This window comes from Morone saxatilis, unplaced genomic scaffold (assembly GCF_004916995.1).
Source record: "Morone saxatilis isolate NCDOM2014 unplaced genomic scaffold, NCSU_SB_2.0 Contig16, whole genome shotgun sequence".
NCBI lineage: Eukaryota > Metazoa > Chordata > Actinopteri > Moronidae > Morone > Morone saxatilis.
The window spans coordinates 339,456-359,118 of record NW_023339718.1 but is presented as its reverse complement, the minus strand read 5'-3'; the positions used below and the strand labels follow the sequence as shown (position 1 = coordinate 359,118).

The 19,663-nt window shown below is 42.0% G+C and overlaps 1 protein-coding gene across 1 annotated transcript in view; it reads right to left on the bottom strand.

The window, feature by feature from the left end:
- si:ch211-130m23.3 (uncharacterized protein LOC558547 homolog) overlaps window positions 1–18,254 on the bottom strand; it is a 53,771-nt gene extending 35,517 nt beyond the window's left edge. The window contains exon 1 of the mRNA XM_035658627.1: window positions 18,114–18,254. Coding sequence (XP_035514520.1) covers window positions 18,114–18,169 — 56 coding nt within the window. The 5' untranslated portion in view covers window positions 18,170–18,254. The remainder of the gene's footprint in view (window positions 1–18,113) is intronic.
- Window positions 18,255–19,663: the final 1,409 nt, after the last annotated feature.

The window sequence follows — 19,663 nt, the reverse complement described above, 5'->3', positions numbered from 1 at the left end:
TAAGCAGCAGTTAGAGAGCCATGTGGTCAGAGAAAAATGTCTTGTCCCTTTTGGTACCTGTTGTGCAAACTGTACAAGAATGCTGTCTAATGATGTAAAATTACATGATGTCTGGATATTGTAGCAACAAGCTGTGAACACAGTATTGACATAAAGTTGATATGGCAAACTAGTAAGCAAACTGTGACTTATTTACATATACAGCAGACACATTAGTGTTGACTTGAAGTCTTTTTCCTGGCCACTTGATGAATTGAACTTATTTTAGCTCTGTTTAGCTCTCTGCCTGAAGGAAAACATCTGTCTCTTTAACTGCTAAATGCTCCACTTAATTCACCAGCTATCTGTCGTTGGTGCTGGGCAGGTAGTGAATATTGGGTTTTTAGAGTTTTTTTTGCTGAAAAACAACTAACTGGAAATTATTCTGATAAGAGTGGTAAAACAGTCAAGTTGCATGCTGAAAAACCAAAGAAAACTGTGATAGTGTCGGGTGATAATTTTCTGCACACTATGAGTGAGCTCTTTCACATTACACAGAGTCATTATATCCAGCGTATAACTTTTCATTATAGTAGCTTTAAGTCCAATTTTAGAATAATTACCTGCCACTAACCAACATGCAGTGAAGTTTATGATATTATATACATTTATGTAATTATGACTTTGTGACTACCAGCTGTATTGTACTGTAGTGCTACAGAATTGCCCTGGCCAACAAATGTTGTTCTCCAGATGCAAGAAAACAGTTTGTGGAACATACGGCAAGAAATGTGTCATCATCAGGATTTTAATAAAACATTTTTACAGTGTAAATTGTAATGCAAAAATTTGCATTCCCACTAACTGGGAATCATATCACAATCACAATATGATTTTTTTTTTAACCATATCGAACAGCCCTGTTACACAGGCATTAGCGGTCAGTCTGAATGGCGCATCACAACATCGGCTGAATGTGGGTCAAACACTATGTTGCTCTGGCACACTGGCATTTGTACTAGGGATAGGAATATTGCTGAATGATACTGATAATGAAGTGAAATTCATGTAACAGACTACCTGAGTTGTCTAAAAAACAGTGAGAAAGGAAAGGAACAAATTCTTTGCAGGGTTAATTATAACTAGTAGTTACTTGCAGACTAGAGCCTATGGATGGTGTCAACCAGGGATTAACCTGCAATGTCTCGTAAGATAGGGTCAAAAACAGGTTGAACCGATGTTCAGTATTGTGCGTTAAACACAGATTTCCTGAAAAGATCGTGTAAGATTTTAGAGTTTAAAATTTGACAAGTGATTTCCCGATAACTAGACAAATGAATGATGGAAAAATAAGAACAAACAGCCAGAGAGTGAAACACGCCCCCCCTCTCCAATTCCACCGTGGAGGAAAATGAGAGAAAGAGGGAAAATGAGAGAAAGAGAGTGATGGGGTGACAGGAGTGTAGCAGGGAGAGAGATGAAAGGTTCTGGTGAAGAGAAGAGAGTGAAGAAGGGGGATTAGAGAGACAGGAAAAAAAAGGCAGACGGGGAGGATGGAGGTGATGGGTGCGAGCGGATGAGCCCCAAGATGAATACTCGTGAGATCTGTAAACTTTCATATTCTAATGTTGAGGATCCTCACTGAGCGTTGTCTCAGTTAGCTGAGCACCCTGCTGTGACCTCCTTCTGCAAATTAACACAAAACCCTGCAATGAAAACAGCCAGGCTAAACTAGACCTGATTCCTACCACTCTCTAAGAGAAAAAGCAAATGACTACACGCTGTGCTGAAAACACAACATACAGAAAGGACAGAATGGAAGATAGCATACCATGCCTTGGAGTATGCACTGAATTTCATTATATTTTTTATAAATGAATTTTAAAAAGGTTCTGTGTGAGAGGAAATAACAATGGAAAAGTAATCCTAGATTGAACTAAGTCACAGTCAGGAAGTTGAAATACTGTAATTATCTCCTGGACATGCTTACCTACTACGAAAGACTAAATTGCGGCCTTAAATCTCTTCTGTGTGTTCAAAGTAAAGAATAATGTTAGTAAAAGTGACACCGTGAAGTATCTACTGAGAGGTATAGTTTCTTTGAAGCACTTACAGAATAATAAAGCAATAAGGAGAGATAAAGTGACTAATTTAAATTTCCAGTGAAAATAACAGTAACACCTTACGATAAATTAGACCCGCAGTACGGTGCAGTTTGGTAAAGCTCACAAAGTTTAGTTACAGCCTCATTGCTGTATCCGTATTTTGTGTTGTTGTTCATCAAATATCCCATCATGTGGTTTCATTCAGGGTTGGTGAGGATCTACTTGTGCCTCTTTGCCAATGCAGCTTGTTTGGCTGCATGTTATCATGATTTTTGAGACATTTTTTCGTCACAATGTTACATAATTTTGCAGCATATATGACTGATGCAATACAGGCAGTGACACCAGTAACCGCAGGTACAACAAAGGCAGCTACCCCTAGCAGCATGCATCAGCTTTATCAGATTTAAAAGCGTTACATTTAGGGAGAATCTTGATACACCTAGATGTTGTTTAAAGAACTGCGACCAACTGGATATTTTAGTATAAGAACATTGGACAAACTATGTAATAGTTCTAAATTACCTAAAACCAAGTTTGGCATTTAGGACTTCAAATGCTTGTTATTTATTGACTAAACATTCACCATTATACAATATCTGCAATAAGCTCGAACATACAGTTCACCGCAGGGCTATGAAAGTGCATTCTGGTGTTTCTGGTATTTTGCCCACCCCCTTTATAGTAATCATATGATGAGTCTGGCTGTCTTGCATGAGGCAGTGGTAACGACCTGTTGTTTAAAAGCTGTTTACTCTTTTTTGTTTGTGTCCTTGCCCACTGACAGCACCGTCCTCTCATGATATCACACAGGCCATAAGAGCAACACAAATCACAGACACCTGTCTTTGACTCAGAGGTAGGATCATCAACATTATCATCATCATCATGCCCAGTCTACAGCAAAGCCAAGCGGGCTCTCTCTGCAATCAAGCCTCTAAAAGCCCCACCATCAAACAGACGCCACCTGTGGATGAGGAGAACGCTGGCAGCTCGGGCTCCAGACAACTCTGGCGAGAAGAGAGAGAGGGACCCCGCCAAAGAGAGCGCAGCCATCAAGCTGCTGCCCCTGCTGAGGACAGCCCTGTGTGTGACAGCCAAACACTTTCCCTGATTAATCAAGCCTAGCAGCGGGGCTTTACGTGCCATTAAGAGCCTTGCTAAATGACTTCACTTCATTCATTAAAGTGGAGCATCCTCTGCGGGTAGACTGGGCTATGCTTGCCAGACAGACAGACAAGTGAAAGCTGGGAGAGAGATGGTGGTAGGGCATCGATGAGGGTGGCGGGGGCACTGAGGCAAGATAAACAACGACAAATATAGACCCATTACAATGCTGAATAATTCATCTTATACGCAGGGCTTCAGGAAAACAACAGAGGAAAAAACAGCCTAAACAACCATGGGGATTATGGAGCCTTTATACAGTGAAGAGCATCTTCAAAACAGGGCTATTTATGCACAAACCTTGTCGGGGAAAGGTACAGCGACGGGATCACGGTCAAATCTTTTTATGTGGAAAATCGGGTTCCAGTGGACCAATCCCTTATGCACTTTCATTAAGCAAAAGTATAGTTTTAATGAATTGGTGCAGGGGAGTTGCACAGCTATAGGTGCGGGTGGATTAATTGTTTGAAAGCGCTGTTAGCTGCACTGTAGATGCTTTGTTTGAGCCATTCTTTTAACTCTTCTGCAAACAGACAATACACACACAAACAAGGATAAGTACAGTAAAAATCTTACAGTTTGAAAGATGAGACAAGAAAAAGCTAGAAAAGATGAAGATTATGGAATGCAAAGGTGGTGATACACGCTGATAGTATCGAGGGAAGGACAAAGATAGGTAATTTACCAGTCAACAGAGGGATGAAGATGTAGCGATGGAGAGAAAGATAAAGAGATAAAGATTAGCAGCAACAAGAGGACCAGAGGGTAGAAAGGAAGAGAAAGAGCAAGCAGAGAGAACAGGGGGAGACAGAAAGAGAAAGAGAGACAGAGCAGGGAGAGAGTAAATGATTAATGAAAGGAGCTGGGAAGCGCAGCGAGGGGAGGTCAGGACAGCGCAGAATAGGAGTGATGCTGCAGCCTGTGAGCAAAACTGGAAAGGACAATATTATGAACACGCCTGCTGCTGTCACACACCTTTGTCAGGGAGGATCTCTGAGAGAGATTGAGCTGATATTAGGCTGACGCATCCCTTTAACACTGGATTTTCACAAGTAGAAGTGAACCCGTCGTGCAAACAATAGGAGAATAGGAGGCTTTGAACGAGACAATATCTGCCTTTTTAATTTATAAAGACAAAAACTAGTTGGTCGCTAACCTTTGAGATGTTTTATGTTGTTATTTACCTAATACAGCTTTTCTTGCATAATGCAACTACTGCAAGTGCATTAAATAACATCAAAACCTGCATGTAGATAAAGTTTGTATCATTATGTAGAAGAAAACAACCATCAACATTAAGATGATGTATTATTTAAGTGTGACAAGACTTCCATTAGACTCCTTCAACTTCTGGCAAGATCTCAGTCAAATACATGCCTTCAATTAATCCCCAACTGGCAGTGTGCTGTGGCTCTATCGCTGGCTGCTCGCTGATGCATTTCTAATTGGTATTTTTGCTGATGGTCACAAGTTAAATCTATATTCTCCATTACCCTTCCACGGCATCCCTTGGGGTCTCTCTAATGGCTCCTGCTAAAGGCAGAGCACTTGTATTGAGATATTCAAAGTATATTCTCTCTGACCGGCTGCTGCGTAGACTTCAGCTACAGGTTTGGTGCATAGTCGAGAACTGGGAGGAGTAGTGAAAAGTTCACTACAGATTTGAAGATTAACAAAACACGCGTCATAATCCGTCATGGAAACAGCCTGAGGAGAGACACTCATAGTCAAATAAACTGTGCTTTATCTGTTCATGTCTCTGCTGAGATAGTCTCACGCGCTGCTTTGCTGAGCAAATGTTTGTCGTAGCCTTTATCCCTCTCACTTCCACAACACATAGTAAAGCCCTTAGTGGAGCATTGGCTGGGTGACAGGCCTGAATGCTCTAACACCGGCTTGGCAAAGATCGGTGTAGCCTGCGCTGGCTGAGAACAGTGAGGATGAATGGAGTTGGCTGACTTCAGAACTGTGTGAGAGGTTGACCAGCTACACAAATAAAATGTCAATGGCATCACGCAGGTGGGGGATAAATGCTGTCACATGAGCTAACTGCACTTGAGGGATAGTGATGTTGACATGCAGCAACGTGCTGTATGTCCTGCAATCAGCTGATAAATACATTAAAAGGAAATGTTTCATCGCTGTATGTAGCTGTAAACAGTTAAGTAGCTTTCAGGGAAATTTTTCCTCCTGCAAAGAGAGGAATTTGCCAATAGAGAGGTGAAATGTCATGCGTAGTAAGTCAAAAGAATGAAGCTCATATCCTGATGGAGAGGAAGACCCCTGCGTGCTTTGGCTCACCTCAGTGTAGACCTTGTGTTTACCTTTCATTAACTAGAGATCCCAGAATCCTCTCCTCCCCTGAGCTTGGGACAGTCCAATGCAAGGTGAAAATAAATAATAAAAAAGGAACATAGATTGTAATGTTTTGCGTTACACATTGTTTAACAGATGCAAATGAATGCTCAGTTTTTGTTTAATTATATTAACATTTGTGGATTTTTTAGAGTTGTATTTTTTGGTCACTCATTCTCTGGAATTTTATTAAATTAGTTAGTTTAATAATAGCAATAACCCAGCAGAGCCCAAATGCGACGGAGATATTCTTTTCTTTTCAAGATTTACAATCATCTACAATGCACTACAATGGGCTAAGTGTCTCTGAATATGCTTTTTTTTAAAATCCTTTATAAGAGAGGAGAATAATGTACACAAGAAGAACAAAGTAAGTAACCCAAGCTACATGGTGAACAGGACAGAGACTGATAACAGCCAACTTATCAAGATGCCATGACCACAAGTCCAACTGTAGTTGCAACCCTACGCCCTGTGTTGTGAAGACAGCACAGAATGTATCTCCAAAAGACTACACCCAGCCCTGGTTATCATCAATTATTTTAGAGATGGCAAGTAGCAGACAGAACACAAAGTCTCAGAGGAAGAACAGAAAGTAAACTAAATGTAAGCTGCAAATCACATTCTCTAATTGAGCTTAACTGTTGAAACATATTTGTGGAGGCAGTTTAAAAACATGTTACCCAACTTGAAATGAAAATTAAAATCAATAGCACCACATAGATGAAATGCTATAATCCAGAGACATTTTAAATTAGCAGAGAATTTCAGTGTCACATGGTTACTGTCATGACAGTTATTGGCATGCATCAGTCGGATACACTGGGTTATAATCGGCGTTGATACTGAGCTCACACTGCTGTCTCTCAGGCCAAGCCACAATGGATAACATTTCTTACTGTCGTTATAAAACTGAAACAAACTTATGAAACTTCATATTTAAAAGTTCTTCCCCTGGACCTACTATAAAGAACTGATGTGTAGTTACTGCCTCATGTTACATTAAATATAAAACAATTACTTTGCTGACAGCTTGTATTGGATCAGTCCCGCGTTTAGGCGCTGAAGTCAGTATTGTGAGAAAAAGGAGGTATTGGTATGACTTCACTACACGTACTTACTAATCTGCTATTTTAATGCTGAAACTAACAATTATTTTTATCAGTTTATCAGTGATTTTCAACATTTAGTAACATAGTTTATGTTTAGATTCCTGCTTTATGTCACTGGAATAGCTGTAGTCAAACAAAATTATATTCTATTATTGAATATGAATAAATTCATCATTTTGCTTTGTGTATGAGTGAAAATACTGACTGTGAGTTCAGTGGGTGGTGAGTACCAGACTATGCTGACTGACTGGTGGCAGCTCTGGCAGGATACACTCCCCCACTTGCATCTTGAAAATAGCAAATTAGTGCAGCTGCAATTAAGACTTGAACAGACACAATACAATAAAAAGGAAGCCTGATACAGGCACAATCAGACAAAGTGAAACAGTTCTTGTTCTGTCAGCAGTGCAGAGACTCTACTGTCTCACAGAGCAGACAACAATGCCCAGGGCTGAGATAACAGGAAATGCCAGCTTATCAGAGAGAGGGAGAAACAGAGAGATGGTGAGAGAGCATGATGGGTAGCTTGCTGTTTACTAACAGACTAATTGAGCAAAAAATCCAGTTGTGTCCTTTATATACAATTCTGTCACTTACATATAGGTTTCAGCCAGTAAGATTTTTATACAATTGAAATTTGTTTTCAGAACATGTAAAGTGGATAAATCAAATAAAAGCTGAGGCAAATCCATCACTTTCTTAATTTGAGTTCCATTTCATTGGCTTTGATTTGTTTAGATTGAGTCACCTCTCGTGGGGAGTTTGTTTAATTTCACAGCTGAAAGAACACCAATGATTTTTAGGAGTGTTTTCCTTGTTCAACTTTCTCTACAAGCTATTACAGTAAATCTTGAATGCAACACAGCCATAAAGCCCAGAATATTAAACTGCTGTTTACAGAGAGAACTTAGAATTTGATGACAACACTTAGTGATCATACGAGGTTAATTACTGTATTCTTTTAAAGTCTATTTTTAGAGATTCACAGGAAGAGGGGAGTTTAATGGATTGTGAGTGTAGATACTGAGTATTTAAAAAAAAAATCCCAGCTCTGTCTACAAAACGACCAAAACACTGGTGTTGGAAGACAACAAAATTAATTAAATATTAGAAGTATTTCTCAGTATTACACCAAACAACTGAATTAGGCTGCAACTAACTACCTAATTGCTTAAAATCTGAAAATATTCCAAGAGCTGAAAGTAATGTCCTCAAATTGCTTGTTTTCAGTCCAAAACCCACAGATATTCAGTTTACTATGATAGAGAAATGCAGCAAATATTCACATTCGACAGGCTTGAACGAGCCAAAGTTTGGCATTTTGGATCGATAAATAGTAACTTAGCGATGATCAAAATAGTTGCTGATTAATTGTCAATTGACGACTTGATAATAAAATAGACACACTATTGACCGTTTACTGTTGTTGCCATGCCTGTCAAAGTTTCCGTTATGTAGAGTCTACAATGATAGCGGTGGCAGATTTACCCCTGACATTCCTTAGTAATTGTCGAAACAATGAGTTCTTGTCTTATTTCAAACAAAAACAGGCTTTTCATTTCCAGTCGGTGTCTGCTCTCTGGCAGATTTTTATCAGTGGTAGCTAGCTAGCCAATTAACCTAAGAGGAGTTAAAACGTCTCTGCCTCACTCATACTAAAATGAAAACCATGTAAAATAAGTCCTAAATATGCAACTGGCTACATATGACTGAACGTCCCAAGCAAAAAGTCAGCATCCTCACCACTTGATGAAACATAAAACATGGAAATAAAGGAAAATAATTATTGTTTTGCAGTGTGGTCATAGTATAGTACATAGGTAGTCATAGTATTTTATGTATGATAAGGAAAAGTATATAAGATTTTGTTGGACAAACTACAGTATCTTACACTCGATCATGTTACTTTGGGCATATTCTTTCACTTTATGACCATGTTTCTCTCTTTTATACACACACACACACACACACACGCACACACACACACACACAGTGGGGCTGAGGTGTTTCTTAGTTGCCATCCTCTAACTGAGCTTGGACAACATCTCCCTGTCGTACAGTAGTATGCAGGAGTGTCACTCTCCTCTCACGCCCGCTCCTCATAGCGTCCAGCGACACACCGTCATTGTTCAGCTCACACAATGAAACATTCCACAATCAAACAAACCAGACCAAGAAGGAGACGACTGGTAAGACGGCACTGCTCTAATCTTATAGGATTAGAATTCCTTTCAAAGGGATCTAATAAGCCTCTATTCTTTTGAACAACAAAGCTTCAAGATGAGATTTTTAAAAAACTGATACAGATGAAGGCAATCTACAGCAATTTAGGGAAGAATGTGAGGCTATTAAGGCCTGCACAGAGGCTCTGGAGGAAGTATAAATAAATGACTAACCATTCAGAGAAATACATCTTGCTACAACATGAGGTTGCATAAATTAGCAAATTAGCAGTAAAAATGTATGAGATGTATGTAAAAGAACAGTACCGCCAAGAAAAAAACAAACAGCCAAAAACATGTACTGGTTGTACTTATTCCCTGTTGCCCTGCTCTACACCTTGTGTCATTCATTGAGAATGGGAAATGGAATTTAGTGGACCTTAAAAAGGCAAGAACTCAATGTCAGAGATTTAAATCCTAAGCGAGAGGATATACTGCCTGGCATTCAGAGGGGAGAAAATGTCATGGAGGACTTTATAGGGATCAGTGGATGGATGGCCTGTACTGTATGTGGTCATGTAAGGACTGTACATTTCTGAAGAATTACAGTAAAGCGAAGAACTCTGTGGTTTAACTTCACAAGACACACAAGGGACAATTGAGGCCAAGACGTAGAAGAACTGAGGGCTATGCAGACAGAAGGCACAGTAAGGGAATATGTGTTTGTGTGCGCATGAGAGAGAGAGATACAGAGAGAGCAAGAGAGTCTGAAGCAGTTCCTAAGCCTGGCCGTCACGCATGCTTAACCTTGCGCTAGCTCCTGTGCGATGCAGCTTGCATATCAATGATGGAGGAATATCAGCAGAGAGGCCTCCAACAAACCTCCACTATACTCGGCAGGCAGGGAGGCACAGCAGCATCCGCACTTACACTACAGCTTTTACAATGGAAATGCAAGTTAAACCGCACTAGTGAGCACGAGAGCAGTTGTCACACAGTAAAAGTGAGCGTGACACAGCTGAGTTCTGTTGATAAAAACAGGTGAAAAGATTATACATCATACTATTATACATTACTGGACAGGTAAAGGTAAATCATTTGTTTCTGACAAACAAAAATGTCGGACTGCAAATCAGAAAAATAAGAGCAGTGAGCAGGCTTTGGGATTTTGTCAACTGAGCCTATAGACAGTGAGTGTTGTTTCCACCAACATCATTTACTTTTGGCTGGAGCTCTCAGGTTACAGGAAGCGCTTTGAGGGAGCGTCCCTACCGTGCTGTGGTTTGGAGCAAAGCTGTGCATATTTGGTGTCACCAGGGGCAACAAAAAAAACTTCCTGACAAAACCACAAGCGCTACCACGAACAACATGAACAAACCCTGACAGCATGGATTGCAGTACTTCCTAATAATGGTCCACAAAGTATACTATGAAATCCCCCCCCTTCATGTCTCACGCTCATCTACAGTGCACTGATCTGAATCCCCCACTCCCGCAAATGTCATCAACCTGAATCACTGTAACTATTGCAGAGAGGAGAGGGTTCCTTGAAGAGAGGAGACGAGAAGGCAAGAGAAAGATATGATGTGATGGTGTGTTTCTAATTAAAACAGAAGCATTCAGGGACACCCATGGGGTCCTAAGGGACCAGCACCGGGTGATAAACTCACTCATCCGAACCCTCTGTCTTTTGAAGGGAGTGATAAAAGACTTTCAGGATGCTTTGCCCCCTCCTCCCTTCTTCCCCTTCTTTCCCACATGCTATCTGATGCCGACGGAGGCCTTTTGTCACTTCGATCCTTCCCAAGGACCCCAAGGCGTCCTGTGAGGGTGCCTTCTACAGGGTCCTCTCTGTTGATTGACACGTCACTCCTTTTTCTGCCTGCGTCGATCAGAGGCTGTCTTGCCCCCCCCCGCCTGACACAGCTCAATAAGAGGCCGCTGCTTTGATAGCAGTTCTGTGGCAAGTAACATCTCTGGCAGCGGGGATAAGAGAGAGACTAGGAGGGATGCCAGCAGATAAAAGAGGACTTTTAACAGCCTCTATGTGTTCAGCAGGTTAAAAAGTGTTTTCTATCAGGGCCTTGTCAAACTGTCATCATCACTTTCGTTTGAAGACAGCACTATACACCCAGAAAAAAAGATAACATATCAGAGCTCCATTACTTCTCTGGTTTTCTTGTCATCCCAGATTGATGCTAATCTAAACTGCTGTAAGGATTAAACACGTTGGCAGCAGTTTTAAGTTAAACTCTTTCACTGACCGTCAGTGTCGATGAAAGACAACAGTAGAGAAGCGGTGACAGTTCTCTGTGTTCTCGCAGTTGTTCACAAGCATCCCATGAGAGCTGGAGAGGCTATTAGCTGTGTAATGATCACTGGATGTGGTAGTTCACATTCACACAGGCAGCATGACAGACAGATGGAGGTTGATTTTGAGGAATGAAACATATGGGGAAAGTGCTGTAAGCAGACAGCTCAGATGGGCTTACTGATTTACACACACAGTCTGCTCTCTATTGACCCAAAGCATGAAAGAGCGGATACAGATACACAGACATTATCACACACTTTTACGTTGTTCTCTGTCGAACTTAAACAGGGAGGAGCGGAGTTTAGCTGAAGCTGAGGCCCCTCTTATGTTTGAAGTGAGGGGGTTGTCACTGGGGCTTTTTACTCCATCACTGGACTTAAGCCAACAGAACCAGGTGTGGCCACTTACCAGTGTAAGTGATCCACAGAGAGCGTGAGATCCGTGTAGAGTGCAGAGGTTCCGACACACAGCCATTATGGGGCATTAGACCATGAGGTCCTGCAGGATATCACCTGACCTCGTCTGACCTGGACACAAAATCTCTCTCTCTCTCTCCCTTTTGATCTTTCTTTCATTCAGTCCTTCTTTTTTTGCTTTTTAACCTCCTTACTGAGTTTTTAAATTAGTTTCCCACAATTCGAAGCTCGATGCTCGTTTCACCGGCCGAGTTGACCAGCAACATATGTTTATCCTCGGGCCACATTCTTTTGTTCATACTCGACAAATGATCGCCCTCTCTCTTTCCTCTAATGAGGTCATCTCTTGTTATTTCTCAAGGACACATACCTGAAGTAAACAAACAAAAAAACTCATCAATTACATTCATCAGGTGGCAGCAGGCACGAACAAAATCAGATTCCCTGCACAGTCGATGTAAGTCATTGTGAGCATACAGTATGTGTGTGTGTGTGTGTGTGTGGGGGGATACTGCTCTATTTTTATTGTAGTTCTCCTGTAATGCGACTCACTGTCAGAGCCAGAGTGGCAGCCTGAATTGCTTCTGTCGGATAAACACTCCCAGCATGCACTGCTTTGCCTCAGTCTGCGCAATGCTGCATTGGCAGCCTCCTGGCAGGATTCTGAGGTGTCTCGGTTCAGAAGTAGCTGTGTGTGTGTGTGTGTGTGCGTGCAGAATGATGATCCTTACAGCACCAGAAATGCTTAAGTCTGCACCAGATTTATGGTTGGCAGCCGAACTCCAGACTGAACAACAATGGCACTTATGATAGTTGGACTTTTGACAACTGTGAGTTTACAGTTTGAGCGTATTAATCTGAGTAAAAAACAAATAAAACCCAGGTACACAAAACCAGACATGTGCTGTATGCCTGTGAGACCAAGAGAAATAGAGAGAAGTGAGAAGACTTGTAAGCATGTGTGTGTCTTTTAAGCAGTGTTTGTTCCGTGATTCATTACACACACAGAAATGGGAAAAGAGGAATGTGTACTATGTGCTGCAATGCAACTCACTCAGAACCACAATCCCAGAACTATGTGGAATGTGTCCTCTAGCTGCCAGTGACTGAAACATACACTCGTTGAACAACTGCAGTACACAGTCAGTGGTCGTGTACTGTCACTCCGAATCAAAATCAAGTGCAGACCGTTACACAGGTACAGCCAGAGAGAGAGAGAGAGAGAAAAGATAGCTGAACGGTGTTGCTGTCTGAGACCCAGAGAGAGTGTTCATACAGGCACATAGGTGTAAAGACTGCTTTCATATTGCCTCTCATCCTGACACACACACACACACACACACACACACAGATGTTGAGTATAAGGAAGACATATTCAAAACATTTACGCATCAAGATTTTATTTACACTCAGTATGATGCTATGAAATATTAAGGACATATTCCTGATTTTGAGTTGAAGCCACTGCCATTCACATGTCTTAAACCTCTAAGGATCAGTTCAAACACTTCCCACTTGTGGTATGCAGCCATGCAGATGATTTGGGTTTTATTTGCAGGTGTCCCTGTTACTCAGCATAATCTGAACACGAATCCACACATCGATTTGTGTGTTCGGCCATCAAGCAGAGCCGCTACTGCTGCGGTGGCAAGTCGTAGTGACTGCCGTAGGCAGTGGCCCCCACCGATCAAGGTGACTCATATGGATGGCAATCTTAACATTATTCAAATTTTACATATTAGTGAGACATTTGTTACGACAATAGCCAGAAAAAAAGGAGCGACCATCTGCCGCATTTCAAGTGATGTACTGTGTAATACGGTACTGGCTAGCTTTTATATTAGTAAAAACACGGGTTACTTTTTTACATAGTTATTCAAGATTCATTAATTAATCGCCTGGCATGCATCTTGGTCCTCTGAATTGATGTAACGTGTACAGCCTCAGACAGGGCATTCTTCATGAGGTAAAGGCTTGTGTGTTCCACATTCAGTTTTTAATGCAACGTTACATAGAAAGTAAAGACAAAAGTAGAACGTTGTACACTTCTTTGGACAGCTTGCATTCAAATGTGCATATACTGTAGGGCAATGTCACCGCAGTAATGGTGACTTATTTACTTCCGGTTCTTCCCCGGATTTGTGAATAGACCAGCTGCCCACAATTTCTGACTGGAACTACCGTCTACTTAAGAAATGGTCCTAATGAAAAGTATTGATGGCTAGGTCAGGGACATTGTTTCTGCAAAGACACATTCTGACATGTTTCTATTGAGTTTTCAAATGTCATTTTTTAGAGCTTTGAACAACACAAACAAAATTCCATTCACCTTTATTGAACTGAACTTTTTGGAAGCTGATATTTCACCACCATGTTGCACATCCAAACTGAATGAGACTATGTTCTTATTTATGATTTGGGTCGACTGATCCTTTAAAATATCTATTCATTAATTCTTTAAAGAGTACAGTCTAAACCTGCTCTATTTGAAAACTGTCCCGAGATAACTTCTGTTATGATTTGGTGTTATATAAATAAAATGGAATTGAACTGAATTGAATCTGTTTCTTTGTCATGTTTCTCTTTATCTGCATATCCTCTTCTGTAAAGGGTACAGATTAAGGAAATGAATAAGTCATAACAGCTTTAGCCACATCTTCAGTGGACTTCTTGAAATATATGTCTAATATTCTGTGGAGTCAGCTACCACAGTTCATGCAGCAAAGGATACAAGAAGTCCACCATGTTGAACTGGCATGTTTCTACAGTAGCCCAGAAGGGACAAACCAAACGTTGGCTCTAGATATGGGTGTTTTTGTTTTTAGCATGTTTTGAGCAACCATAGTTTCTCCTTAATGCTGGGAAAGGGAAGGTAAGGGACAGAGTTGCGATCGGCAGCTACATCTTAAATGCCACAAAATCCTTCACACTGGACCTGAAAAAAAAAACAAAACTGGTGGACAAAATTTTAAGCATGTTTTTTAATAATCCTACGTGTTAATTACAATATCATTTTGAGTCATGTTAAAATAAGTCATTATTCAGAACACCATAAATGTCTGAAAGTTTTTCACATCAAGAACAAAAGAGGTTAACTGACGTGCAAAACAACAGGTGGTAATTAAGGTTGCTCCGACTGATCGGTCACCCATCGTAATGGCCGATATTCGCTCAAATTAGTTCGATCGGCGATCAGAAGAGCCAATCGGCAGACACGTTAATTTTATTCCACAGGAAGATTACTCAGTCTTTGAGACTAGATCTACTTGGGCTGGCTGCCCGGTATATTAACAATCGGGGACTTGTTTTAGTCTTTTGCAGAGAAACAGAGAGAAACACTATATGGAGTATGTTTTACAAGCACAGAGCAGGTAAAGCAACAGTTTAGTTTTTGAAAGGTGACGTTATTAACGAGCCTCCTCGTTAATGTGCCGCTCACAACGAAATCGCAGGTGAAAACATTCAAAACCTGAGTTGTGTTTCTTGGGTGACTTTATAAAACTTACTGCTGACCAACAACGTGAACAGAGCAGACACATACAGCCTGTATACGGAGAGAGGAGCAGAGAGTGCGTCTGTGAATACACTATAAACATAATGCTTGAAATAGACCCAGTGACCGATACTGCTTCTAGTGATCGATGATCGGCCTCAAAAACCCTGACTGGAGCACCGTTAGTGGTACTTTGTTTGGTTCACTTCATACTATAAACCTATATCTTTATTCTGCATTTAATGTAGAATCTTTAAAATAAATGCTACATTTTGTGATTTTCCTGATGCAAGACTTTTATCACACTACTTTTTATCTCTAAGTGCAACACCACCAGATGAAAGTTTGGAAATCTGCAACACTGGCGAGGCAGCGAAGTTCCCAAAATGCATTTGTAGCAAGGTTACACCACACTATTGCGCACAGACACACACACACACACACCAGTGAACGGCGATGCATAGAGGTCAGTTGCATTTAGAGCTCCTCTACATCTACATGGGCAAGACGCCAGAGGCCCGTGTCTGCAGGGGTCCTTTCTGAGGTCAATACTACAACACTGTAAACTAATGATCCAGCAAATTCCCTCAGTCCTGTTTCTTCCCCTCCTCCTTCTTTCCCTCAATCTGTTGTTGCCCTCAGTCTCTCCCACTCTCTGATCCCCCGCTGCGCTGCAGAAATGAGAAACAACTGAAGACTCGGCAGCGCTGGGCCTGCTCTGCTTCTCTGATACACACCACTGATAAACAAGGATGCTTGTTAAGAGTCAAATGAAACTCTGCCTCGCCTGATATTTGCCTTTCACTGTGTTTTGATCTGGTGTTTTCTTGTCACCCAGTCCTTTCTTTTGTCTGTGGCCTTGGCATTAATACCCAATGGAACACCACTCCTGCCTCGAAATGTAAACAAAGAAATCATCTGCCACAACATGGATTTCTACATTAAATGTGACGCCAAACATTATGATGTAAAAGTAAGAAGGAGCTGTTTTAAATTCATAAAACACCTCAATCTAAATCAGCACACAAGGACCTATACATGAGATCATGTACAAACATCCACTACTGAACAGAAAATGGCATCTACGTGGTTAGCTGTTAATTTGATCAAAAAATATGGTTCATTTACAATAAATAAACATGCTTTATGAATGGCTGAAATGTTGACCTGTGCTAAATAACACAAGAAAGTAACAATGTTTAGGTAGACGTTTCCTTTAAAGACAGCCGGCATAATCCACTTATATGCCATGTTAACACAGCATGCCTGAAAATGCAAAAACACTTCTACCAACAGAAAAGCTTGTCACATACATGCTGACACACACTTCACACACGTGCTTCACATAGAGTCTCTTCCAGGCCTGGAGGAAGCTTCTCATCTCTGCCTCCGTCAGTGCATGCAATAAGTCAGCGATAGAGCCACTCTGTTCAGTCCTATCCTTTTCATATCGATTGGGGATAAAGAATTGGGCCCAAGGGATGGAGCTGAACACTCTATCACGCTGTTGACAAACATGAGTGAACTGGATTCAAAAGACACAATAAAGTAGGAGCAGCAGAAGGGAGAAGAAGTGAAATGATTAATCTAGTCTTTTATGAACATACCGCAGGACAAATACCCTTAAAGGACTGGAAACAGCTGAAAAAATATAGCTGACATGTAATGGCTCTGTATGATTTTCTTTGTTGTGTCATACAATAACTCTCTCCATCTCTAAACCCCTCATCAGCTGCAGAGAGGCAAACTGGCCCTACATGTTTTTGTCTGTTCACAGGCAAAGGAACATTATCAATAAAGACATGCTTCTCCTTCCCAGCGGGCGCTGATCTCTGCCCACCGACCATCTGACTCTCAGCACCCAGAAAGTACCAAGGTTGAACGCCAAGGGGGCTTAAACAGGATCATCTCTGTGCCTCTAGTTTAGGAACATCTGAATTTAGCTTTGGTTTTTAAATCTCATGCATTTACAGCACATAAGATGTTGCAAAGTAGCACAAACAGATGATAACTGCACACATGGATTGTACATTTTTATAACTTTAGGTAGTCAACCTGAGTGGATGGGACAGTATCCACTCCACTTAATTGTCACTGACCTCTTCACCTCCAAAACTGCCTTAACTTTACAATGTAAAAGCTTTTAGTTTGATAAGGAAAAAGCCTAATTAGTTCCAATTCTTGGGTCAAACTATCCTCTGTGAACTCTGTCAAGCAGCAGCCATGACAAGCATTTCTATTAAAAACGCGGATATGTAAACAGAAACTGCCGTGCACCCTCTCATACATGACAAACTGTTTTACTAAAAGCCGACTGTCAGCGTCTCGCCAAGACAACACGACCGTCTGCTGTCACAAATCTCATCTATCTGTAGCAGTGGCGGTGACTGGACCCAAGGAGCAAGACAGCCTCTTTGAAAAGCGACACCTTTAAAACACACACACACACACACAGCGGCTTGTGAGCGGCCAAATGCGCGGACTTTTGTTGCCGCTTCCACCGCCGACGGACGGTCGAGTTTCGCTCCGCATGTTTACAAAAAAAACTGCTTCATTTCCACTCAGTCGGAACAGTTAAATACACGTGTAGAAACACACATGAGCGTCATGTAAAACTGCGAGTGAACGTTAAATAAAAAAAAAAATAACAGCTCGGAATGAAACGAAATAGACAACAAGCGCAGAAATGTTTGCTGGATTTCAGAATAAAAACGTCTAGAACCTGAAATGAAGCAGCGAAGCAGAAACTGCGGGTTCAATTCGAACCTACTTTGTCTAATTACAGTAAAAAAAATAAATTAAAAAAACCCTCCGACAAAATGTCTATCTTTCTTCTAATAAATGAAGCAGTCAACTTTCCAAGCCTTTGCAGAGCGCTGAGCAGAGAGCCCCATGCCGCTGAGTGTAGCGCCGTGTGCCCTCCCCTCCCGCAGCTCCGTGTGTGACTGCCCCCGGCCGCTCATCAACTTCCCTCGCAGCCGCGGTTTCCTCCCCCATAAATAAAACTTACTTTTCTCTGGCTTGGCTGTCGGACGGCACGTTGCTACTCTTGCCTTTGGCGTACATGCTTGCAGAGAGCTCCGATTGTCACGCACCTGTCAACCCATCACAACCTCCCTGGGCACAGCCCCGTCACCATGGTGACACAAGCAGCGTCGTCTCCCATTGGATGCCCCGCTGTTCGGGACCGCCCGCTCGCTATGGCAACCGCCAGTGAGTGACAGCTGCGTGGCCACGCCCCTGTCGGAATAGCTCCACCCTCTCCGTCTCTCTCTCTCTCTCTCTCTGTCTCTCTCTCTCTCTCCTCTCTCTTTCTCCTCCACTCTGCTCTTTCCCTCTGCTTACCCAGTCTGTCTGTCTGAAGGCTGTCTGTCTTTCAGTGTCTCTCCCATCCCATCCCTGATTGGAAAGGCTCTCCTGACATGCAGACAGACTGACATAGGCCTACACATACACACACGTATATAAACACACACATCCGCACTCCCTCCCTCTATTTTCCTCTCTCAGTGCAAGGGGGGGATTTGAAACCGTCCAACTAGGATTTTAAACAACTGGCTTCGGCTGTTCCTTTTATAGACAATCACACCCTGCACACACAGCGCACTGCGCAAACAACTCTCGCAAATATGAGCCGCATTTGCATTGGTGTTTATTTACAAAGGTGTTAAGATATCCAAACGTGTAGAGCGGAGCATGTTGGGAACAGGCGAGCGCTACTGAGGGCCTGTAAACAACACACCCAGCATGCACAGGGAGGGTGGACTGTACTGTGGGAAGATGTGGCCACATTAGAAGCCTTCCTGTACAGGCATGTATACGTACGTAGGCAGTAGCATGGCTACTGTGCAGCTGCTCCACCACCAAGAGGAAATGTTTGTGATATTGCACTGTGGGATGAATGCTGTGTAGAAGTGTAAATGATGACCTGTCAGAGTAACTGATACATATGAGAGTTTGATGAACAGTTAAAATCCCCTGATGGCCTCACACTGTATGAACCAACCCTTCACGAGTGATATGAACTGCTGATGATCACGGGAATGTAGATTTACAGTCCTGCTTTAGAGGTCATGATGGCTGTAGGAACATACAGTGTTCTTCACATAAAACTGTGTGTGTGTTTGTGTGTGCATGTGTGTTTGGATATGCAGCAGGGAAGAAGTGCTACGTCATGCTGCTGTCCAGTCTGGCAGCAAACAGAGAGGAGGGTTCACTCCACTGTCACGATGTACTTATTGCAAATCCGCGGAGAGAAAAGAGCACAAGAGAAAAGAGATGGACCACAGCTTGGTGCCATGCAGGATCTGAAAAACACTACAGACTGTCGTAATAAACGGCTGATTCCCAGACAGTAGTAAGCTCTGGAAAGACACAGTGTGTATGTGTTTGTGTTTGTGTGTGTGCATGTGTGTGTGAGTGTGTGAGTGTGTGTGTGTGTGTGCTAAGGGCATAGCACAGGGGCAGCAGTGTTTACGCTTACGCAATGCTCCCGTGATGTGACCCAGTTGGAATGGATGCACACTGCCTCATTCTCTCCTGCTCTCTCTCTCTCTCTTT